The sequence below is a fragment of the Oryza brachyantha genome, chromosome 8 (assembly GCF_000231095.2).
Source record: "Oryza brachyantha chromosome 8, ObraRS2, whole genome shotgun sequence".
Taxonomy (NCBI): Eukaryota; Viridiplantae; Streptophyta; class Magnoliopsida; order Poales; family Poaceae; genus Oryza; species Oryza brachyantha.
The window spans coordinates 16,885,992-16,910,845 of record NC_023170.2 but is presented as its reverse complement, the minus strand read 5'-3'; the positions used below and the strand labels follow the sequence as shown (position 1 = coordinate 16,910,845).

Here is a 24,854-nt window from a genome sequence, read left to right as displayed (position 1 = left end):
TCAACGGCATTATTGGATGGCCGACTTACTCCACAAGCATGGCATGGATAGCCACTCTGGGCTGCCCCTTGTGCACTCAGGACCTCGAGACCGCAAACCGTATCCTTCTTAGTTGTATGTTCGCTAGGCAGGTTTGGCACTATGTGCTGTCATCTCCTGGTTAGGCGACCCTCTCTCCCCCTAGTGGCGGTTGGCTTTAAGTCTGGTGGCCCTCGTGTAGAGCCTGCTTGCCCAAGCATCTGCGTGCCTGCTTTGACTCCGTAGTCCTCCCCATCTCCTAGCAACTGTGGAAGGAACGCAACCGCATGATTTTTGACTATGCAGTTTCCTATATCCAAGTGGTTTTGGAGTCCATCATTTCAGAGGGCCACTTGTGGTCTTCCATTGGTGTCGCTACCTTTAGGGGCCTCTTGCGAGTGTCGTGTGGCCTCGCAACCCTCTTTCGTCATCTGGAGTTGTGTCTGATTTATAGTCGCCTCGAGTGGCCTGTCTCCGTTCTCTTGTCCCGGGACCTGTCTAGCTTTGGCCTAGTGCGTTGTTTTCTTTTTTTCGGTTCCTTCCATGCATCAGGCATGTCTAGCTTTTATTACGTCGTGTAACAAAACTTCTTTTCTTCTAATACATTGACGTGCAAGTTTTTTGCGTGTTCGCGAGAAGAACAATGTGTTTCGTGGTGAAACTATACTTGTTTCCCTATATGCGTGTGTTATAGCACGCACGATTCAACTATAAATATTTTATATCACTGCTATATATGTTTCGTAACGTAAGTTATTTTACATTTATCTTAAGTTAAATTTCTTTAAATTTGATATAACATCTGCAACACCAAATTACTTCCATGAAACCCAACATTTTTTTATGGATCCAGTATAAGATTTTGAAGAGTAAAATATTAGCATTCTCTTAGAGATACTAAATTTATGCATGATTTGAATATCTCTACAACTTCACTAAAATAAGATTGTATGCTAATCGATTTGTTGATATCTTTTCCTTTTTGAAAAATCACATTACAACACCACCAATTAACAAAACTATTATAACATACTTTCCGATTTATTTCACACTGTAAGATTTTATGTTCTTATATAGATACATATGAATAAGACAGACACATACTGATACGTGTATAAATCTAGATAATAGCATGAAACGGAACGAAAGTAGCAACAATTTAACGTAACGAAACGAAGGGCAAGCCCACCGGTAAAACACTGTACCCTGATGATCGAGTCGAATCCAATATCTTGCTTAACTAAGAGCAGATTCGCCGGTTCGTTCGCCAATCTGTCTGGCAGATTCGCCGGTTGAAAGCTAGTTAAACTAAGAGCAGACTTAATTAAACTGATCTGATAGATAAATTCCTTTCTTAATGCATCGACTCATGCAGGCACGCACGCAGCATCTCCCTGAATAATCAAACAATATAATTTCATCGATCAATCAGCACCAACCATGCATGCATGAACTCTATCGCCGATCAAATCGTGCAAGTAACTAATTAAGCTCTCATCAGAAAAAAACAACAATAATAATAAAGGGTTCGACTTACTGATTAAGCTATAGCTAGCTGCATGCAGGATCGGATTTGGAGGGCATCGTATTCTTAATTAATTTCAGTCGACTGAATCATTCGATCGTGTGGCTAGCTGCACTGCAATATTGATGCATTTTGTTTATGTTGGTCCATCTGATCTGCTTCCTTTTCTTGCTCCTCTTTTGCAGCTAGCTAGCTAAAAGATAGCTTTGCTAGCTTAGGGCAACCTCTCTACCTTAACCATCTGTTGTTTCCTCCCCTCTTTTTGAGCAACACCTTTCCACATAAAAAAAACATCATGTGTGGGGCCCACTCCAAAGTGCTTGGTGGACCCACAGCATGCAGTCATCGGCTTACCTTAGTTGCAGGGGAAATGGCACCAAGCTAAGGTTTATTTTGTGTTAACCAATGTTTTCATATAAACCAAAACTCTATATATATATATATATAATTCAAAAAATGAATTCAAGCTATATGTATATATGTACCATGTTTAAGAAGTTTCTAGCTGCTACAGCTTCTTTCTTTATCTATAGCTTTCTCAAACAATATAGTTTTTCAGCTAGATTTTGAGAAGCGTAGTTATAAAATTTTGAAAATGAATCACAAGCTAGAAACTTAGAAACTGAGGGGGGTGATAAAAAGCCAAACGACATATTTGCAGACAAAAAATAATTTGCACATAAAACTTTTCTATATGTATTTTAGCGATCTAAAAGTTAATGCTGGAAAAATAAACTTCAACGAAAAAAACCTAAAATCAACTCCAACTTCAATGTTAAGAAAATAAAATTTTAACTTATAAGCATAAACAAAAGCATAAATCAAAAGTTGGGGGTGAGTTTTCCATATTTGTACTGGCCGATTCTCACAATAGCTTAAGCTTCACAGATAGGGCTCTAAGAGCTAGCAGTGCTAAGAACTTGCAATAGCTTGAGGTGGACCACTAGCCAGCTAGGTTTGGCAGGTTGATTGCTAGTTTTTCCTAATAAGTTTTCTTATAATTAAGAACATGCATGGATATATAGCATTGTTTTTTTAAAGTACATGCATGCATATTTAGCATTGTTGTCAGACTCAAAACATTGGTGTGGAGCTGTCCCTGTACAGTCCCATATCTTCTTTTCCATATTTCAGATTTGTTACTCATGTTTGAAGAGGACTAAAACTGTACAATAATGTAAGTTGATATCAGTATATATTAATGTGTGTTTTACTCTTCTCCTTTTCCTTAGCTAATCTTTCTTCGACAACACCAATAAAAAAGACATTCTCAAAGCAATTAACTAGTGACTGACCGGCTAATGAACACATCTTGATTACTTTCCATGGTGAATTAATTAACTTCAAAAGGCTAACACTAGTATGCAAAAGAATATGCTACAGTTAGCTAGTGACATCAAGCAACAAAGCATAGGTCAGAATTAATGTCAGATGGAAGCAAAGCAAACAGGCCACGTAAAATGGTTGCATTGGTCTGCATGTCGCCATTAGGGTGACAATTAAAACTTAATATTAATTTGCAAGTCTGAAGTAACTGGCTCCAACACGGTACATCTATAGTGACAGTAGTGCACGCTTAATTGCAGTTGTTCTAGATTAAATTGGATAAACCGGCCGTCCATGACGACATCTACTCAGTTGCTTTGGCTAGTTAGTTACCCCAATCAATTCTACATGTACAAAGATTTGGACTCTCCATATGATTTTCTTTATTTTAACCACCTTTTGATGGCTCTTAGTTTAATTTAATTATTTTTTGGTGAAGCAGTTTCTAGGTCCTTGCTCTATCCAGTTTGATGTTTCTTATCGATCTAAATGATTATGCGATCTTCAAAACATATCTTTAGCTATAATTTTCGATTGAAAGTTAAATATGTGTTTACTTTTATCACTGTAATTTTTAAGACTTATCTATATATGTTATTATAGAATGTTCAAACTAAATAATTTAAAAATTATGAATAGTCAAAGTTATAAAAAAAATTGACCATACTCTTATCTAAAATGATAGGAATTATGGAACAAGAGAGAGAAATTTACTTTAATTATGTTATCCCCTTTGAATTGTGTTATGTCAATGAAACAAGGCAGAGATTATATATAAAATTTTGTAAAAGAGCATTTAGAGATATCTGGCCAATGATAAGGAATTAATTTGTGAGCACTCTTCACATTGACATATCAGGATTTGTCACAAGAACTCTGTGACAGCCCATTTTTTAAAGTAAAAAGTGACATTATTATCCAGTGACTTTCTCTGATCTAGTTGTTCACAAGAAGTTTGTGACAACACCATTATTTTTTCCAAGTAAAAAAGTGGTGTAATATAGTATATTGCTGAGGTCAAGATTGAATCTTTTGTTCCAAACGGTAACTTCTTTTGTGTGCCTTCCTTGATGTAGTTCATTTTCTTTGCATGGCTTCCGTAACATTTTTCAACCAACTTGTTGAGAAAAACAACCATAAAATCTTTGTTCAATGTCAACGGATTATCTTTGTTGACAGAGCCACAATTGTAAATTTTATCTTAGCGTAAAAATATGTGAAGCAATTCTATATAAATTAAGTAGCTCTACGTAAAGGATATGACACTATCTCAAGCTACCGGCCGGATGTACTGGTGCCGTACAAAAGCTGCCTTCTAAATCCAAATTTATCTGCCTCTGTTATTTAAATGGGTCAATTGTTATTGCACAATCTTTTGGTAGACTATTAGTATTAACAGTATATATATTAAAACTCATGCACATGGTATCTATTACTGTGTGTGAATTGGGTCGAGTAAATTGAAATTTTCTAGGTAAAACTATTATTACAATTAAGGGACTATCTATTAATATGTTACAAGTTTTTTTGGTGGAAAACGATTAAATGTAACTGCAGTACAATGTGACGACATTATATAACTTCTATGTAACTTGTAAACAAGTATTCAAAACATACTGGGTGATTGTTTGGCTTTTTATGAAAAAAGCCAAATGATATATTTGCAAACGAAAAATAATTTGTAAATAAAACTTTTATATATATATATTCTTAGCGATAAAAAAGGTAAGGTTGAAAAATAAACTATGGTAAAAAAACTAAAATCAACTCCAAATTTAAGTTTAAAAATTTAAATTATAGTTTATAAGCAGAAGCAAAAAGATAAAGGTGACAACGTACAGTTTTCTCTCTCGATACAATCAAGACACTTTCCATTCTCCCCACACAAATTTCGGTGTGACCTACTACTCCGTCCCAAAAAAAAGTTAATTTTTGGGTTTTTCTAGTTCGAGTGTTTGACCATCCTTCTTATTTAAAAAATTTATTAAAAAATAAAAAAATTAGTCGCATGTAAAGTACTATTCATGTTTTATCATGTAGTAACAATAAAAATATTAATCATAAAAAAATTTCAAATAAGACGAAGAGTCAAAAACTCCATCCAAAATCTCAGAAATTTGTTTATTTTGGGATGGAGGTTGTAAAGGTCTATAAACCGAAAGTTACAATATAACTACAATATAGTTGCATTGGGATGCAATTAGACTAGTAGTACTATGGTCATATTTGAAAGTCTTTTACCAGATTTCTCAGCAGTTCCGTAAAACTAAATGTTCAAACAAGAACCAGCTTTCGCTTTTAAGGAACCATTGATGTGTGATGTCTATCAAAGGCCATAAAGATCTATACATGTTAATTAGTCATCTGAGCATAACCCTATCATGAGTTAATTAGTCATTGCTCCTATGCTCCTCACTTGTATCTTACTACTTAAAATTAATTGGATCCATCCACTCCTTTCCATGTCACACAAGTGTGCAACTACTATTCCCCTAAAAAAACTCTAAAAGGTAAATAGTTGGTTAACGAAAAAACCACTTGGATCTAGTGCTAGCTTTATGCTCAATTTAGGGATAAAAACGACCAAAAATTAAACGTCCTAAACCATTTCCATAACCATGCAGTGGGGTTGGCATGGGCCTTTTGAGTGTATGACCACCGTAATTTATCAGATATAACTATAACGATCGACAATTTGCCATATCTTTTTTTTCCGTTTTCATATTACCTTTCTGTTTTCGTTTCTGATAATTACCCTTCCGTATTATCCGACTGATAGACTTCCGTTTCTGATAATTACCCTTCCGTATTGTCCGACTGATAGACTTCGAAAATGATTGCCAATCGACTGGTATTTGCCACTACCATTTTCACCCCTAACTATCATGTAGATCTAACCTATTGTAATGCACGAGCATATTAATAGTCCGAAGAAATTAAGAGCAGATGATTTATGGAGAAACTAAGAGTATATAAGAAAGGAAAGAGGGATGAAAAAAAAAACATAGATGATGGCATGCTTACACAAGATCCACCTCAACGCCCAAGAGACGACGAATCCAATCAAAGCCGATGTACGTTTTCTTGCACTCATCGATGGCTCGCCAGCCACACGTCGCCACTGAATGCGAAATGCCTGTAGCAATGGCAGACAGTGACGCTAAACAGACTGCATGCTTGCTTCCAGTAGTAGTTCCAAAATATAAGCATTTCTATATTATTTAGTATAGGTCAGGAAGACGCCAGAAGATTTTCTTTTAGCCACTTCCATGGTTATTTTGAATTTTAAATTGATTATATTTTATTTCAAAGCATCTGATTAACTCTAAAATAATTAAAATCATAAAAATTAATATAAAAATAATTATATTTTAGAATGAAAGCGAGTAGTTGCTAGCCAGTGGATGGACTGGCCAGCTTATTAGCTAGTGTCCCCCTGATGGGACCCTCTCTCTTCGTTGCCTCTTCTTTTGTTTTTTATTCTCTTTCTTTCACCACTTCCTCCTAAAGTTGGAGATTGAGATTTTATTGGCTTTCTGATTGGACCAAAAGGGACCAATCATTGGTTACTTATCCCTTTATCCCGGCTCATTAGGTTGCCCCTGCCTCAAACTAAGGAATAATTAACCTAAAAAAATATCATTGATGGTTAAGACAATAAACCTAGCTGGATGTCCATGTCTCAGGACATGTACCATGAGGCCACCTCAGATGTCTAATCCTATATCAGCAAAACCTAACATGGAGGGGAGAGAGAAAAAAAAGGCCTTGATGTCACATGTATGTCAGTGGCAATTTTAAGGAGAATATTAGTTTAAAAGGTAGATTAACTTATTATTAGCCACTTTGATATTTTTTTGCTGAGATAGGAAATTGTGCTTCACCTATAAAACACCTAGTTTAAGTGATTGTGAGAGACAGCAAAAGGAGGGCCCCAGAATATGGCAATATAAACCGTGCAACCCAAATGATTGAGAGGGAGCCTCCAACAGTGCCAACATGTGAGCACAGTCAATCTGCTGCTCGAAGTGATTACATCGAAATGATCAAGGCAAGATGAGACTGATCAAGGTTAGCTTTTATATTAATATAAACAAAAATCATCAAGTGTGTTGTCAAAACTAAACAGCATTTTGTATGGTTGGAACTTTTCCAAATTTGATGGGGGCTTGGAAAGGCACAACCATTAATTGGATTATTTGAAACATTTTCTTTTTTAAAAAAAATCTCTGTTTTTTCCTTTACTTTTCCGCAATACACGCTGCCTTGTTGGTCCTTTCCAATAGTACGATGAAAAAGACCTGGACATATTACTTAGAGCTTAATCCTGTAAATCTAGTGTACAAAAGTACAGCTGGGAGTACAGTTTTCTATGAATTATTATGGGAGACCTAATGGACAAATATTAAAATTTATACACCACTGTAACATTTTATCTCCTGTTTCTGAATAGTGCACAGTAAGGACATACACCACAGGCAATGACAGCTTATAGTACACCACTTATACAAACATACACACAAATATATATTGGTGTTATGTAGTCATAGGTGTATAAATCTAGCCATCTAGCCATAAAGGTTTAAATCCTAGCACTCATAAATATTAAGTGTATGCAATTTGGTTTTTAATATATAGGATTTAAGTAAGGCCTGTCTCTTTTAAGCATGTATTAATTAAGGGGCTCACTTGTAGGTGTCTGAGTGTGGTGTGCTTGTATAGTACTGTGTGCGTGTGCATCTTTTATTTAATTGAAAGAAAGCAAAGCCCTACATGTACACTGAAATTTTGGTGAGGTTTCAAAGTATTAAACCTGTTTTCTACCAAACAGGTATATGTTGGAGGTGGAAAAAATGAAACATGAACGAAGCAAGGGTAAAACTTGTGTTATTAGATTAAAAGCCAAGTATGAAAATTATAGTATGAAGTGAAACCTATAAAATCAACTCTAAAATTACGCTCTAAAATTTAAATTTTGGTCGTGGCTAATAAGATAATAAGCAAGCAATGAGAGCATCATTTACTCTTACTAAGAAAAAAAACACCTATAGACCCTAGAGATCAAAACTCAAAAGGAAGGGAAAAAAAAGACCTATAATTGTGTAATGTTTACATGATCAATTCATGTAGACATATTCTCTTGGCAGCATATATGGTAGTGGAGGCAAAACACAAATCACTAGCTTTTTTTTCTTCTCAAAGGGTTATACATGCATGCAAAAGTAACACTAGCTAGCATGCAAAGTAGTAAAGATGCGAAGTTTCACATCCAGCAAAGGGCAATCGCCTTTTGTTAGACAGACAGCTTTTCTTCTGCAGCTGACAGCTCTGAACCGGAAGGCAATGGCGTTCGGATCACATGCCATCATCACGTCAGGTTTTTTTTTTTTCAAGTTGACAAGAAGCAACTTGAACTCCCGGGCAAGCAAGGTATATTGCAGCAGTAACCTCTATCCTATCCTACACACTATCATAGACACCACTACTATGCATATAACTTGCATTATCTGTGGTTTATGTAGAGATTTCCGGAGCAATTTGTTTGTTTCAGGTAAATTAATCCACGGTGAATATCCACTCCAAATTTTACCATGGGTATTAGGTTATATTTAGAAGGAATTTTACGGTCCTTGAATAGGTGCTAAGATGTACCAAAATTTTAGCGCAAAATTTGATACCTTACAAGACCGAAGGTACCAAGAGGTAGCAAAATTTACATATAAAAAAGTAGTACATCCTAATACCTTCTCAAGTACCGTAAAATTGCTCTATATTTAAAGTTTGATTTAGTCCTAAAAATACCCAAACTTCTATTAGAATTTCCCCGATATGATCTATATTAGAACAAAATAGATTCAGAAGAAATGGTTATGATTCAAACTTCTCCTGTATGTCTTAGGTTCTAGTGTAGTCTAGAAGAAGCTTTCTTTTTTAATCAAAGAAAAAAAGTCTAACAGAAGCTAGTTATGCTGCTTATTACATCTTGAGGCAATGCAACTGAAGCAAGAAAAGTACCATGGAGTACGTACTGGATGCTAATATGATTCCATGAGTAGGAATTACAAACTCTGTTCATTCCCAACTATAACTGAGATTGCGGCTATCCTTTGTTCATCCTATGTTCATACATGGAGGCCATGGCATTTTTCTCCCTACCCTTTTGATCTGGTCTTTTTCACTTTTCCACAAAGGTTTGGCAATGTAATAGTGAAGGTTGTGCAGGCCAATTAACGCGTTCATGCAGCTGGATTGGTCAAAGGAATTGCTTCTGATAGGGAGTAGCATATACTGTGGTGACAAACTAGAGAAAGGTCAGTCATCTTTTGTGTTTGGCTTTTCATGGCATCTCTTCTCTGTTTGCAAGTAGTCACATTCTTTCCCCTGCTCCAGAGCCAAGACTTCCTATTAGCTCTTCTAATCTTGTTGTGCCCTTTTATCCTTTTGCTTATATATATCCAAGAAACATGCAGCCATAAAGGGGCAATTTTTCAATGCAAGCATATTCCATGACCTAGTGATCCAGGGAGACTTAGTGATCTTGTTTTTAGCATTAGAAATAGTTTATCATAGGTCAAGCCAAGCCTAAGACAGTTGTAAAGCGAAGATTGGAATTGTCTGCTGTTTATGACTCATATTCCTTGCAAAAATAGACCTAGATGACTTGGTTTTGTTCAGTTAACAAGGTCTGAAGTAAAGGATTTCAAGCTTTTTAACCAAACAATCAGACCTGGTGGATACATCATTCCTTAAAAGTCCCCAATGTTGTGACAGCCAATTGTGCAATAACAGAAGCTACATAGCTTGAAGCATTATAAAGTCATCTATATTTATGTTCTATTTGTGTGCTTGCAGAAGTAAATGCTATGTATTTTCAGTACCTAATCGTCTACTGTCTTGGGCCCACTAATTTAGTCTAAACCAAAATGCATAGGGTGCATAAATAGCCTCACCTTAGGAACTAGCTAATGTGCAATTTTTCTTTGAGAAAAGATAAAAATATCATTACACCCTTATTTAAAAAGAGGGAAGATATGTACCTGTCAAATTGTCGTGCTGGGTCAAGTCAACATAGAGCTTAGCTAATTAGGAACAAAGTTTGGACAAGGCAGCCTTTACTTCACGCAGGAGATGAACTCCTTAACCTGTTCCTGACAAATATGTCAGCGTTTTTATTTCATTACATAGTTGAAAACATTGGTCAAATGTTTAAGAAATGCTCTTTCAGCTTCGACACCTAAAACATACTTAGTAAATAAGCTACACTACTTAAAATATTCTTGAGATACTGTAGTCCTCCTATGAACCTCTGATATGATTATACACAGAATATGTCAACAACAATCCTTGTGGTCACCAGAAAATATGACATCATACCATCGTTTCATCACATAAAAAAAAGGAACAGTTTATGTACATAGCTGTACATGGTGGAATCTAGAATTTGAAAACATAGAAATCAGATAGTAGCAGAGAAGAACAGGAAAAATAGACTGACAAGTCATCATAAGACAATGCATATATTCAGATTTCAGTTCACAAATGGGGACAGGGTTAGGCAGAAGTTTGGCTGGCCAAGCAACAGGTCACCTTCAACACTTTGGGCAGGCACTAGGCAATATTGTTGACACTTCCAGAATCCATAAATTGACCATGGTTGACAACATAAAAGCTCAGGTACCATAATACTAGCAATTGATAATATGTTATTTGTCGATTTGTTGTCCATGATATCGGTTGAACAACACGCGATCTCATGACCAGATTTTTATTTGGTTTTTTTAATGCCTTGAAGGTTGGACCAGTGAGAACATATGGATTGAGATCTTGATGGGTTAATGAATTAGGAGGGGGTCGTTCATCAAGTCTGATCAAACCTAGTGTGAGGTGATGTCACTTCTTCCTTCAACAAAAAGCAAAACTTCAAATCCTTGCAGAGATTAAGCAAGAAATCGAGAAAGAAACCTACCCATCAGAGGTAGGTAAAGATCAGTCATAGTTAAGAGCTGGAAATGTTTGGATTTTCTCCTGTCAGAAGCGATCCCCAATTCAGCATCACAGCACGGTTTTACTCATGATACCACCATAGTAATGTGAACGTTAGAATTGAAAACCCCCATTAGTGAAAGCTAAAGCCCCGAATTAGCACCCTTTTCTTCAAAGCATCATGCATCACATTTGCACCACACCATGAAAATCCCTTTTCAGGTTGCTTTCTTAGCCCCCACAGTGCAGCCCACTGTCAATGCCTTTGGAGTGGGGGTGCATGCTTCTGACTAATCTGTGTTGGCCTTGTCCATGAAGCAACTCTGTCACTCTTAGCCATCTATCTACAAGGGGTGCCCACTTCTCTATAGCTACTGGTAGAAAATTATTGGGAGCTGAAAGAAGCCAAGGACCCCATCAAGAATCCAGGCAGGGTTGGGAAGACAAATTAGTCTGATGCCTTTGTCTTGAGGGAAACCAGAAGAGCCCTGAGGTGGATTGACCAACGATCCCCCTATTTCCCTTCCTCCATTGTCGTCTGCTGATAGGCACGGAATTAGACCGCCGACATTCCAGTCACACAGAGTTTGTATAATCCAAACTGGATTAAGCAAACCCTGAAGGCACAAATCAGAGAGCACAGACAGTGGTCATACAGTCTATTGTTTCAACTGTTTCAAGGCTCCTCATCAAGATCATCTCATTCTTTAGTGGTGGTCAGACCCCAGAAGGAGATGTGAGCTGAAATATTAAAGAAAAGACATCACAAGTGCAGCAGTAGCAGAAGAGGTGTTTGCTTTCTTTTGTGCTGACCAAAAATGCATGTGGAGTGAGTCACTTGCAAATTGGAAACATCCTTTCGGAGTCCATGTTTAAGAGAAGGGCCACATGAAAGAAACACTTGGCGGGTTCATGAATGATTCAGTAGAGGTCGGCAGGGGGAGGCAATGAGCAATCAGGTCCATGTGATCAAGCCTGTACTTTGCAGAGAAAAACTGCCTGTGATTTGGAGACATGTCGAACCATATATAGTTCCTTAGGACTTAAGAGAAAGCTATTGCGATCCACAAGTGTGTCCTCCTTTTGTAGCCACCTGAGCAAGCACACGTCCTGCACACGCACTTGCTGCTGCTTCCTCCTGCTTTCTTTGCGATTGTTTATTTATTTGTAACTGAAAACTTGCATGTAATAGGCCAAGAACTAGCATAAGAACTAGCAAACTAACTGAAATACCAATCTATTTTGATCTCCATCTTAGATTGAGTACTCAGTTCTCACACTAACCAATCAGTTCAATAAATTATATTCTCTCCGTTCTACATTGTAAGACTTTTTTGGTTTTGCCTCAATTCATACGTGTACTAATAAATCTACGACGCACGTATACATTAATTAATACATGGCTGAATCAAGATACACCTAGAAAGCATTATAATATGGAAAGGATAGAGTAGCTGCTCCAAAAATTTGGAGGGGTCTGTGCTGATCTCGTGCCGAAATGCTTGCACACCGGCGTTTCTTGCGTCTAAACATTGCTTGATTATTCATAAATTCATACTAAGACGATATCTGAGCAGAACAGGTGCAGATTGCCAGAAAATGGTGGAGGAAGGATTCATATATACCTGGACGTTCGAGTCTACTCGACGAAGGCAACGGGAACGGCAACGGCAGCGTGTGCGGCGGCGGCGGCGGTGGAAGGAGAGCAGCAGTGAGTCCCCAGCTCCCCAGCCCTAGCAACAGGCGGCGCCCCCCACCGCATTCATCACTCGTTCCACCAGCGACAACGCGGCGGGGCAGGCATACGCGCGCGATACGGCAACGTGGAGGGAGGAGGAGGAGGCGGCGGCGGCAGCAGCTCCGGCGACCGGCCGACGGCGGGCGAGGAGGGAGAGCTGGACATCTGAGCCGTTCGTACTAGATCTAACGGCCTAGTGTTCTCCCTTTCTATTTTGCAAAATAACCCCTGATTTGATTCAGTAACTGCCGATAAAATCCGCATTAGTCCGCACTACACTTATCTCGCTTACAATTTCGTTCTTTTCGTATAAAAGGATTAACCCTGGGATACCATGGTTGAAGCACCCAGGCTTATAAATAGACTATCGGTCCACATAAACTTTCAAAATGGTACTAAACCACCAATACACTTTCATTTCTAGACCACATAGGCCAAACACATACTACTAATAGACTTTAAATAGACTGGGTACTACAGCTAGCCTACTATTGCTTATCCATGGCAGATGATCGGAAACCCTTCATAGTATCAATAAGATCATCCTCAATGTAATTATGTAAGTTTTATAGATATGATTACTCAAAGTGATATGTCATCTAAAAAGTTTAAAACCAGAATAAAATATCCTTATCTCAATACATAGTTTTATCTATTGTTGTTTCCTAGGTTACATGCAAGACACGGTAACAATACATAGAAGGTTTTATTTTCATGAAACTTATTTTTATCTCTCTATTTATTAATACTTTGCCACATTATTAAAAATATTTACATGACATCTTTTTTTATTGCTCATAAAACTTTCGTTGAGATTGGTCTAATACTAATCGGTGTTGCAGGTTACTGTATGATACCGGGTATCATCTGACGGACGTCTCAATTTACCGTAAACCCCCTTATTTTTACACAAAGCACCCCTAATTACTAGGAATTGTTACACAAGACCCTCCAGCTCGGGCCGCTACCATTCCTTCCGCCTCGCCGGCGGCGAATCTCTCCTGCTGTCCACGCCCTCATCTCCTCCCTCTCACCCGCCGCCACCGTCTCTCACCTCCACCACCACTCCGGTTTCCGCCTCCCTATGGCCGCGGCGTGGCGTGAGCTCTCTGCTCACCGACGCGTCGGTGGCGAGGGTTTCTGCTTGCATCTAAACCCAGGGACAGGTCAGAGAGGACGGACAGCGATAGGCCTCAGCTTGTTCTAACTTCTTACCGTGCGTCCAGCTGCTCCGAGGCTCGATTCTCACCGAGATCGTTTTCTTTCTTTGATTGCAAGAACGAACGAGGAGTGTAAATTGAAGGGAATACATTCACAAAGTGCAGCAGCAGAAGAAAAAAAGGTCTTGGCTTTGCTTTGCTGTGTTGTGTTCAGTAGCTAGCTGCTTACAGTACAGTCTGCAAACAGCTTTTTTTCCCCTCTGTCCGGGTTCAGAGAACGGACACATGAATGAAGCAAATTGTTATGGTACATGAATCATGAGTGATTCAGTATTTCAGTGTACTCTCTCGTTTCCATATCACGAGATATCAGAGTTTTATCTACATTCATCTATATATTCATAAGTAATATATATATATTTATTAATATCCATATGAATCTAGCTTATATTATGAAACGGATGAAGTATATAAACATCTATATTAAATATAAAAAAGTGGAATATCTTATAATGTGAAATTGAGGATGTCCTGCACACCGCATAATTTGCTTCTTCCTGCTTTGTTTGCACCGTAAATTTGTGACTAGAAAGAGGATATAAGGGGGGGGGTGATCTTTTGATTTTTTAGGAAAAAGACGAAATAACATATTTATAAATAAAAAATAATTTATAAATAAAACTTTTATATACATGTTCTTAACTATCTGATAAGGCTGAAAATAAACTATGATAACAAAACCTTATAATCAACTCTACATTTAAAGTTTAAAATTTATTTTTTAATTTATAAGCATAAGTAGAAGCCAAAGATAAGGCTAATGACTAATCATATTCAGCTGCATGTACCCATTTCCTGCTGAAGAGATTGTCAGATTTCAAAAATGTTGGGAACTGTAGCGATCAGTATCTGTCCATGAAAGATAACATGATGTCAATGCCATGGTAGAACACGAATGTTGTGTGTGGTTCACAACTTGCACATCACTATTGTTATCTTAACAATGTGTTTCCTTTCTAAAACATTTTCCTTCTCGTTGGGCCTTACAAAAAGCTTTCTGCTATGCTGCAACAAAAACAAAGTACACACAAAAAAGAAATGGAGTGAATCTGCCAACAGGATATCACAATTCACATTTTACTATCACAAGCAGCCCAACTCGCTGAAGAATACACTCTCTTATGTTTTGTATAAGTGTAGCAATACATTGCTGTACGTGTATATTGACAAAGCTGCGATGAACATATCTGCAACAAAGCTATGGCCGATGACCGACAGTACATGATTAATCAATCATGAGTTGACTTTCTATTCTACACAGAACAATGTATAGTGTCTTTCCAGCTTCTAGTTAGTGTTATATTCATCTCAACAGACATAAGGGCAAACATGAACCAGACAACAATCCAAGAATTCTTCAAGATCAATGAACAACTATGGAATTTAGGAGTTACACTCGACGAAGAAACGGAAGACGAGATAACCTGGAAATGGACAGTAGGAGGCCAATACACTGCCAAGTCGGCATACATGGCTCAGTTCAACGGCAGGATCCAAACGATGGATTGCACAACCTTCTGGACTGCCTAGGCACCACCAAAATGCAAGTTCTTCCTATGGCTTTTGATACAGAACAGGCTGTGGACGGCAGACCGATTACAAGTAAGGGGATGGCCGAACAAATATTTCTGTCAGCTATGCTATCGAAATCTGGAAACTTCACAGCATTTATTCAAAGAATGCACATTCCTAAGGGACATATGGACAGCGATCGAGAACCTACCAAATATCAATTGGAGAGCATGTGGGCACGGACAAGAACAATCCCTCCAAGAATGGTGGAACAATAGAATAGCAGCGGGAAGCAAGAAGATAACAAAAGGGCTTAAGAGCTTACACATACTAGTATCATGGGAGATCTGGTGTGAAAGGAACAGAAGGATCTTCCAGCGGAAGGAGACGGGTTCAGAACAACTCCTAGAGAAAATTAAAGAGGAAATCAAAATCTGGACCTACTGCGGAGCGAAAGACCTTGTGAGAATAATCGGTTGAAAACTGCTGGAGCACGGGCGTTTCTTTCCTTTCTTTTCTTTTGTTTGGGCGCTCCTATCGGACTTTTGCCGAGAATGCCAGACTGTTCACACCGTCACGGTTTTGTCGTACGGTGCTTTGTATATTTCTCTACTCTCCTAATATATACCGCACCGGGGTAAACCGGTGGCCTTCTTTCAAAAAAAAAAAATTATCTCAACAGTCAACTGAAGACAAGAGCCTGAAACATTTTGCTTCAAAACTCAGCCAACTGAAATCGCCTCTTGCGTGTATTAGTACGTATTTTCAGTGTGGTTGCTGGATCAGTTCAGGTATAAGCCGGAGCAAGAAACCCAACTGCTGCTCCGAAAAGGCCTGATGCTTTGCACCAACCAAGTTGACACCACTCCCTAGCATGCTCTGATTGAGGACTGGTTTACTGAAATCTGACACTGCATTTGAGATCTCCTCCACTAGATCAACAATGACGCCATTTACGCCCATCAAATACTGGATATACACAGCCTCCCATACATTACTGCAAATCCATAAAAAAAGCATACGAATAAGATTGTTGACAAAAAGGAAAGAGCAGCCACAATATAACAGAAGGAACATGATGAAAATATGCAGCTTACTTGAGCTGCCCATAGGTCAGAAGTGCAAGGTTGGACTCTTTTGCTCTAAGGACTGCAGATGGACTTCTGAAAACCCCTCTTACCTCTGATACAAGTCCATGCAAGTCGTACTCTAGGCATACCCGGATGGCTTCATCAAGCGAGTTCCTTCTTGAATCATTGTATTGAGCTGTTCCTCCTTCTGTTAAGAAGAGTACCTAATGCAAGAGTGGTAGACAACAGGATGATTACAAGACCTATTCAACGTTTTACTCAAGGCTAATGGTTATACATCAGAACTGGATGTAAAATTGTATAATCTAACATCAGAAATTGTCAGTTTATAAGAAATAATAAAGTATTGGTTTACACTGAAGCTGTCTGCATCTACATACATTTCTCATCCATTTTGCAGGTCAAAGAGAATTTCTTGGGTGCCTTTTTGTCACAAGAAAGTGTTTAGAATCTACCGTGTTTAGATTATCGGGCATGATTCAATTTCCTCTATCAATGATCATTTTACTCAAGATATATGGTGCAATAAGAAGGCTGAAATACAAGTGAATCACGAGTATGCAGCCAGATAGTTCTGCCTGTGCAAGCTTGTCTTGAGACTGAGTTTGGTAGTTACAGACCTGCTAATGTAACTTTTTTTTTCCTTTTCTTTCACTTGTGTCAAAGGAGCTAGTGAAATTATTACCTAGTTCAAATGCTCAGGAAACATTTGACATTTTGACCTAACAATTCATATAAATAGCAGCAAAGGTTTCAGATAATACTTACAGGATATGAGCTCTGAAGTTTCCTCATAATCCGTGCCGCATCAGGATGAAAGGTTGAGAAGAATATAGGCCTATTGCTCGCATACTGAAAAACAACCTATCAAAAGAATTTAATGGTGTTATGGCCATCACCTCACAGTGACCAAATTATTGAACGTGAATTAATTGATATGTTACACGAGCAAAGGAAACAAGCCATACCTGCAACACAGCTTGAAGGGCACGGTCAAGTTGACTCCTTTCATAGATGATATCATCATCAAACTTTAGTTCAATGTTAAATCCTAGACGAGGGCTGACATGTTCAAAGACTTCTTGCAATGTGCAAAGGGAATCATCTTCCTTTGCACTCCAATTAAGGATTCTACCATCTTTGTTCCGTCTAAGCAGTGGCTTGGAGATCTGAGCAATCAATATAAGGACAAGTTTACAAAATGGCATTTAAAAAATGCATCAATAACCATGAACTTAGTACAGAAGAAGCCAACTAAAATGAGTAGATCACCTTGCGGGAGTTCTTTTGTGGCCCATAGGAAAGAAATTCTTCCAAGAGAAGATCAGTAACACGCTTTTCATTTACACCCCCCTACACATCTTGCAAGAACAATCAATTCAGGCACTTTTCCTGCCATAGAATGAATGGGGTACTACATAAACAGAACATAAAAATGAAGAGAATGGTTGGGAAGGATCATACAATTTCTTGTGTTAGGATGAAGTCGTCATGGAATATTATCGGGCAGCCATCTTTTGTAACCTGCAAGGCAAAAGGGTTCAATCACTACTTCAGGATACCTAGTATGATCGCTGAAAAGGGAATGGGAACAGTGGCATGCCCAAACTGAATACATTGTATCACAATCCAAAAATTTGGATGAGAATGGATCCTTTGATTCAACACCAAGTGCCGACTACTCAACTTCACCAATGCAACATGCTCTAAGAATTGTAACACCAAATCCTAGTACTTGCCTAATAAATTACATCCTAGAAAACATCCACATAAAATCGATCCATTTTTCCATTCTATACCATTTAGCATGGACCTCATGGTACAATCTTAGCTAGTACTAGTTAAAATGATATTCCTACTCGTCCCATGTAGCTCATAGGCTAGAACTTCGCTGCAATGCACTTGTGCACTTGGCAAATTTGTCCCAGTACTACTCCCATTCAATAAGTACATCCAAAGTTGAACCGACGCTAGCTTCCAAATCTTGCATTCCGATGCTGCGGAGTCAAAATCAACCAATCCAGGCCTAAAATGTGTCACCCAAATGGAACTATGGAAGTGACTGGGTATACCTGGACGTCGAACTCGACGAAGGCGACGGCGGCATGCGCGGCGGCTCGGCCGAACGACAGCAGCGTGTTCTCCCGCTCCCTGACCGCCCCGACCCGCGCCTCGGGCGGCGCCCCCACCGCGTTCATCCCCATCCCGCGGTGGCCCCCCACCACCATCCCCCGCTCCGCCCCCAGCGAGAACGGCAGCCGCTCCACCCCTCGCCTCCCGCCGGACACCGCCGACGCGCACGCCGCGATCCGGCACGCCGCCACCGCCGCGCGGGCCGTCGCCGGGACCGCCATTGGACGCCGCCGTCTCCGCTGCCTCCCCTTGCCTCGCCCGCGCGCGTGGGTCGTTGACGCGGAGAGAGAAGGATTTGAATATATTTAGACCCGCACCCACCGCCGCCGCCGCCGACGCCGGAGACGACACGACACGGCGCGGAATGTTCCGCCATGCCGAGGGGATCATTCGAATGGATATTCCGTTCCAGATGCCGAATATTCCGTCCTGTAGCAGCGCCTGCCTCACGTGGGCCTAGATCCAGTAAGGCTGTAAGGCCTACCAGATTGGGCTCGGCCTGGCCCATCAAGGGCCCATCCCTGGCCCAATAAAGGCCTCATCGTCATCGAGATAGATATACCGACCAACCAAGGCGGCGGCCGCTTCTCAAGCGATCCCCCCCCCCCCCTCCCCCCCCTCGGCTCCAAGTGAAAGCGTAGCTAGGGTTTAGGTTTTGGAGGCGCAGGGGCCATGGAGAACTCCGCCGAGATGCAGAGATTCATCGAGGTGAGAAGTAGCTCCTTTGCTGCGGCTTATGATCTGGTGTGGTATCGTGCCGTGGGGCGTGCTCTGTTACTGTTGCTCTTAGGGCTCCGTCTCGTTTTTTTTTTTTTTGGTTCTTGTGGATGGTTGATTCACCGGCACTGGTTTCTTAGCTTCATACGTGGGATGGGATTTGTCTCGTTTAGGAGAAGTATCTTGTGATTGATGCGAGCAGATGGGTTTACATCTGAAGTTTCTGTTTTGCTGATGCACGACAGTGCGATATCAAGCTAAGGATGTGATGTGATATGATTCGAGAAAATACTTGTTAAGCTCTAGGCTGCTCAGTTGAGGCATTTACTATCGTCGATTGTGTTCTAGAGCCTGTACACCGAGTAATTATTAATAACCTATGTAATTTGTTGATTAGTGAGAATAATTGTTAGCTTAGTGTGGGCATTTAGTTTCATAATTGTTAACTTAGTGTGGGCATTTAGTATCTTGTATTTTGCGGGTTCAAGATTACTGAGCCTACACACCGTTTAATTATCTTTACCTATATTTTCAGCCAAGATTAGTTTGTATCTCCATTCTCACATGGTAATGGGAGCTGATGGTTCCTTATATGGTTCATTGAAAGCAAAATCTATGTGAATACGACCTGTTTACATCAAAGTATTGGAAGGAATCATCATTCAAAGCAATGCCAGTCATGGTTCCTTAATTTCTGCACTGGAATACGACCAGATTTGTGTGCATTGCATCACGCTTCATACACCTAGAAAATTCCTGCTTTGCACAATTGAGTGTGCTCAACTATTCTCCATATGGTTTGTTGTCCTCATAGTTTTGTTTAATGCACAGGCCCATGTTTTCATCATATTAAAATATGCCACCATATATGTTAATGTGTTAGTGGTTGATGAGCACGCTAGGAGTAATTTGTTTCTTGTGTGTGAACTCTCTGTAGTATGATCAATTGTTGATTTGTTCTGTTGATTCTGACATTTCATAAATTTACAACTGACTTTTGTCTTGATATAATCTGCAGCAAGAGCAGCAGAAGGCAATGGTGAGCGAGATGGTTGGCAAGCTGACAAGTGTGTGCTGGGACAAGTGCATCACCAGCACTCCAGGAAACAAGTTCAGCTCTGGAGAAACCACTTGCCTGACCAACTGCGCTCAGAGATTCCTTGACATGAGCGTGATCATCGCCAAACGGTTTGAGATGCAGTAGTGTGGCAATGGCAGCACCTGAAGTGGACTAGTTTTAAATGTTGCTTTGTTTTTCACTGAGCTTCCTTTGAACATGTGAACAATGTCGAACTTAACAGTGGGAGGCTTTAATGTAATTCTGAAAACAAATATACTGCTGGGAAGGGCAAAATCACACCGTTGTCTCTAGTTTATAATTTATTTTTGTCATGCGGAATTCATATTGCAGGCAATGATGTTCATTAATCTTTTGCAGTGTAATGAAATTGATCGTCTTATCGTGTCTTTGCATTCCTCAAGTTTGCTTGAGCCTGATGCCCTTTTTTAAAATAAAAATATGAGATAAGAACTGGTTAGCTAAATATGGTCAACTAGTAGCCTCTGCAGTTGTTCTCATAAGGTTGGATGAAAAATGTCATCTTATTACTAGTGAAGTACGGAGTAGCATTTAAGCTTTTATTGCTGAAAATTTTTTGGAGAAGAATAAACTTGTAGTAATAATCAGATAACGAAACTAGGCGGCCCAACTGAAGAGGCCGGCCCATTGGACACGTCACAGGGGGCGTCACAGGCTGACCTGGCCCGAGCCGAGCCACGTCGCTTTCGCTCGCTCTGGCCGCTGCCCCGACCCACCCACCCACCCACCCAACCCCAAGGAGGAAGAAGACCTTCCTCTTCCCCCTTTCCCCCCTCCCTCTCTCTCTCTCCGCGCCCCCTCCCGTCCCCTCCCTCCTCGTCGCGGGGGGCCTCCGCGCCGGCGCCACCGGGGAGGACGCGGCCGGTGTTGGTGGTGGTGGTGGTGAGAGCGGGGGAGAGCCATCGCCCTGGTGGGTGGGGGGGGGGGGTGGGTGCTCGCTCGGTCTGTCGAGGTCACCGGTTCGTTGACGACAACGAGGAGGGTCGTTTCGTTTCCCGAGGGGGGTGTGGGGGTAGGATTTGCGGGTCCTGCGGCAGCGGCGGCGGGATGGACGTGCCGCAGCCGTCTCGCTCCGCGGCCGCCGGCGGCCGCGACGCCGGCGACCAGCCTAGGGTTTACCAGGTTTGGCGCGGAAGCAACGTAAGCACTCTCGACCTCGCTCGCTCGCTCCCTCTTGCCGCGTGGTGAATCTGGATCTGTACTTAGGGATACACTGTCCGCGGAGTGATCGGCTAGCTGGTCGCGAAATGGAATGTTTGTTCGAGGGATTGGCGGGAGGGAATCACTGGAGATCCATAGTGGTGTTTGATTTAGGGAGAATTGTGCCCTTTGCTTCATACCTAGTATTTGGGAAATGACTGTTCCCGTGTCCTTGTAACGTAGCTCCTTGGTTAACTAGAAACTATAACTCTGTATTAGTATGTTCTGTCAGTTATGTTGTCCTAATAATCAGGAAAAATAGGTCCCAATATTAGCGATAATTAATTATTTTGGTTTTGCTCTCTGTGTGTGTGTGTGTGTGTGTGTGTGTGTGTGTGTGTGTGATTTTTAACTTACAGTACCTTGCATAGGAAAGGGAAAAAGTATTATGTTAGAGGACAATAATTAGATATATTTGAGTTAGAGTCGTTTTGTTATCCACCAGTTTGATGATTGTGTTATAATGAAAGGGAGAATTCCTTAGTGAAAATGCATATGTTATTCGAAAATGACTGCATTTTGTCAAAGTAGGAGTGAAGTGAGCATCCGTGCATCCTTTGAAGTTTTACAAGTAAAGATATCGGCATATTCCTATCAATCATGAGCTGGTGATCATGGTTTTACCCAAATTTGAGAAGTTCGCAGTTTCATATGCTCAGACTTTGTTTTGCTGAAATTTTGTACCTCAGCTTGGTTTTGCATTTCTCAATTGACATGATTCAGAATTGATATCTGCATTTACCAGTGGACCAACAATTCTTGCGTTTAACTCTTGATAGGCCGGTCTTTATGCTAATATTTTGATGAGCTATGTCATTTGAATGTGCCTTGAGCACTAACATATAGAAATTAGTTAGTCACTGATCAACTGTGTACTTCTGTAGCTTACCAACTTGGGATAATCCAGTGGGATTTGAAATGCCATTGGGCCCTACCTTGGTGAGCTTCAACTAAAAGCCAACAGCTCAATATAAACTTAAGGTCCAACATACAGGATGAAGCTAAGCTTCTCTCTGTTGTTATTTAAGTTGTCTGAGTATTGCATGAAAAACAAATATAATATTTGTTGTGAGTGCTTGCAATTGGATTTGGATTCTACTGATGGCATCCATTTATGTTTTGCACTTTGAAGGAATTCTTCTTGCAAGGAAGGTTTATATTTGGGCCTGATGTGAGATCCATATTTCTCACTATGTTCCTCATCATTGCTCCAGTGGTGGCCTTCTGCGTGTTTGTCGCCAGACACCTCATTAATGATTTTCCAGGTGATTGGGGCATCTCAGTGATGGTAGTGGCGGTTGTCTTCACCGTTTATGTAAGCATACTCGTACAGTCACTATTTCTTTCTTTTTCACATATTATAATAATCAGCAGTAGAATTCTTAGCCATCGTGTCTCCCCAAAATGGTTTAATTTATTACCCCATATCTTTCACTGACCATGGTTGCTTTTCATTAAATTTTCTGCATGTATTTCCTAGGTATTATACATTTTCAAAACATACAAACAACTAATTTGTTTTCATTTCATAGGATTTGACGCTGCTTCTCCTTACTTCTGGTAGAGATCCTGGTATAATACCTCGTAATACTCATCCTCCTGAGCCTGAAGGCTTTGATGGGAGCAATGATAATGGAGTTCAGACTCCACAACAATTGCGCCTGCCTCGGACAAAGGATGTCATGGTAAATGGAATTAGTGTGAGGATTAAATATTGTGACACCTGCATGCTTTACCGACCACCTCGTTGCTCACACTGTTCTATATGCAATAACTGTGTGGAACGGTTTGATCATCACTGTCCATGGGTTGGCCAATGCATAGGACTTGTAAGTATCCATTTTTTCCAGAAGTTATCTACTTGTCTTTATCATGGGAAAAACATGCTCTTCTAGTGTTTTTGAATGAGCTCTCTCCAAATCATCTTGAGCCTAATCATAAAGCATATTTGGTGCAGCGCAATTATCGGTTCTTCTATATGTTTGTATTCTCAACGACGCTACTCTGCCTCTATGTATTTGCCTTCTGTTGGGTGTACATAATCAAGATTAGAAATGCCGAGAATTTGTCAGTTTGGAAGGCAATGCTAAAGACACCAGCCTCCATCGTTCTGATCATCTACTGCTTTCTTTGTGTATGGTTTGTTGGTGGTCTGTCCGTCTTCCATTGCTACTTGATGAGCACCAACCAGGTAGTGTTAGTTCAATTCAGTATTAATTTTGTAAACACAATGGTTGCAATTCACTAGCTAATCATGTAGCACATCTCTTTTGTAGACAACTTATGAGAATTTCAGGTATCGCTACGATAGGCGGGCTAATCCGTATAATAGAGGTGTATTAAACAACTTTCTGGAGATATTCTGCACTCGTATTCCTCCTTCAAAGAATAACTTCCGGGCAAGGGTCATAGTTGAGCAAGGGCTACAGCAAACCCGTGTACCATCAAGAGGTTTTATGAGCCCCAACATGGGCAAACCTGTTGGGGATCTTGAAATAGGCCGGAAGCCGGTGCCTTGGGATGAACCGAGGACGGCAGCTGATATTAGGGACTTGGAAGTAGGTCTCGGGGGCTTTTTGGATGAGAAAGAGGGTAGACTAACCCATGCATCCCCAGATCTGAGCAGGGATGACCTTCCCGCTGATCTTATAGAAGGGCGAGATGGCATGCATTCAAGACGGTCAAGTTGGGTTGAAAGAACTCGGACCAAAGAATCAGTGGACAGTTTCAATGCGGAACTGGTTGCTGCCTGGGAAGCTGTTAAGAGAGAGGAATACAACGAGCGGACCACATTAGGACAAAATGAATGACCGCAGAAACTTGTCATCTCAGCTGTGCTTTGAACTGGTTGTTAATCAGGTTACACAATGAACTACAATTTGTTTACCATGTGCACCAGGGTAAAAAAGGTCCTGGATCATCTGTGTAATCCCAAACACTCTTACTGTTGTTTTGTCTTTGGTAGTGCATCACACACGAAGCTTTCTTCGTTGTGTTTGTTTGGTGTTTTAAGAAAGTAGTACATGAGCTTCCAGGTTTGGATGGGCTATCTGTATATATATTTGTTGGAACAGTTTGCAACAAACGCTGTATTTGGTTCTCTTGTGCTTCCCCATGGATGCTACTAAAAATTGTGGATAGCGAACCCAGTGTCGAACAAGCTACAACTTGTCAGATATGTAACTGAAAACAACTTTGGATCCCCAGTTAAGTAGAATTTCATTCAATATGTCCAATTGTCCATCAAAGAGAGAAATTATATTATATTCTCTGTTTCATATTACAAGACTTT

At 40.2% G+C, this 24,854-nt stretch overlaps 2 protein-coding genes and 1 long non-coding RNA gene across 3 annotated transcripts; 1 reads left to right on the top strand and 2 right to left on the bottom strand.

Annotated features, from left to right (window-relative positions):
• Positions 1 to 1,035: 1,035 nt before the first annotated feature.
• Positions 1,036 to 10,014, bottom strand: LOC107304830. Its single transcript, XR_001550885.2, has 3 exons — positions 9,907 to 10,014; positions 5,894 to 6,005; positions 1,036 to 1,412 (listed from the first exon to the last, which is right to left on the bottom strand). It is a non-coding gene; the product is annotated as an uncharacterized LOC107304830 (long non-coding RNA).
• A 5,784-nt stretch (positions 10,015 to 15,798) lies between these two features.
• LOC102704440 (glycerophosphodiester phosphodiesterase GDPD1, chloroplastic-like) lies at positions 15,799 to 18,623 on the bottom strand. Its single transcript, XM_006659571.2, has 7 exons — positions 18,486 to 18,623; positions 17,878 to 17,937; positions 17,686 to 17,766; positions 17,382 to 17,582; positions 17,182 to 17,277; positions 16,420 to 16,616; positions 15,799 to 16,319 (listed from the first exon to the last, which is right to left on the bottom strand). Exons 1-7 carry the CDS (start codon positions 18,615 to 18,617, stop codon positions 16,088 to 16,090), a joined length of 999 nt encoding a protein of 332 aa, XP_006659634.2. The 5' UTR covers positions 18,618 to 18,623; the 3' UTR covers positions 15,799 to 16,087.
• A 2,655-nt stretch (positions 18,624 to 21,278) lies between these two features.
• On the top strand, positions 21,279 to 24,791 carry LOC102704168 (probable protein S-acyltransferase 7). The gene is made up of 5 exons (XM_015840474.2): positions 21,279 to 21,502; positions 22,695 to 22,877; positions 23,095 to 23,391; positions 23,520 to 23,753; positions 23,839 to 24,791. The coding sequence occupies exons 1-5, from the start codon at positions 21,410 to 21,412 to the stop codon at positions 24,370 to 24,372; spliced, it is 1,341 nt and encodes a 446-aa protein (XP_015695960.2). The 5' UTR covers positions 21,279 to 21,409; the 3' UTR covers positions 24,373 to 24,791.
• Positions 24,792 to 24,854: the final 63 nt, after the last annotated feature.

What these genes read in the sequence shown, in the direction of transcription:
- LOC102704440 (XM_006659571.2), bottom strand. Translation starts at nt 18,617, where the DNA reads ATGGGGATGAACGCGGTGGGGGCGCCGCCCGAGGCGCGGGTCGGGGCG. An exon ending in CACAAAAGAACTCCCGCAAG is followed by an intron (nt 17,583 to 17,685) that starts GTGATCTACTCA and finishes TTGATTGCTCAG; the next exon opens with ATCTCCAAGCCACTGCTTAG. An exon ending in AACTTCAGAGCTCATATCCT is followed by an intron (nt 16,617 to 17,181) that starts GTAAGTATTATC and finishes CTCTTGCATTAG; the next exon opens with GTACTCTTCTTAACAGAAGG.
- LOC102704168 (XM_015840474.2), top strand. Translation starts at nt 21,410, where the DNA reads ATGGACGTGCCGCAGCCGTCTCGCTCCGCGGCCGCCGGCGGCCGCGAC. An exon ending in CGGTTGTCTTCACCGTTTAT is followed by an intron (nt 22,878 to 23,094) that starts GTAAGCATACTC and finishes TTCATTTCATAG; the next exon opens with GATTTGACGCTGCTTCTCCT. An exon ending in ACTTGATGAGCACCAACCAG is followed by an intron (nt 23,754 to 23,838) that starts GTAGTGTTAGTT and finishes TCTCTTTTGTAG; the next exon opens with ACAACTTATGAGAATTTCAG.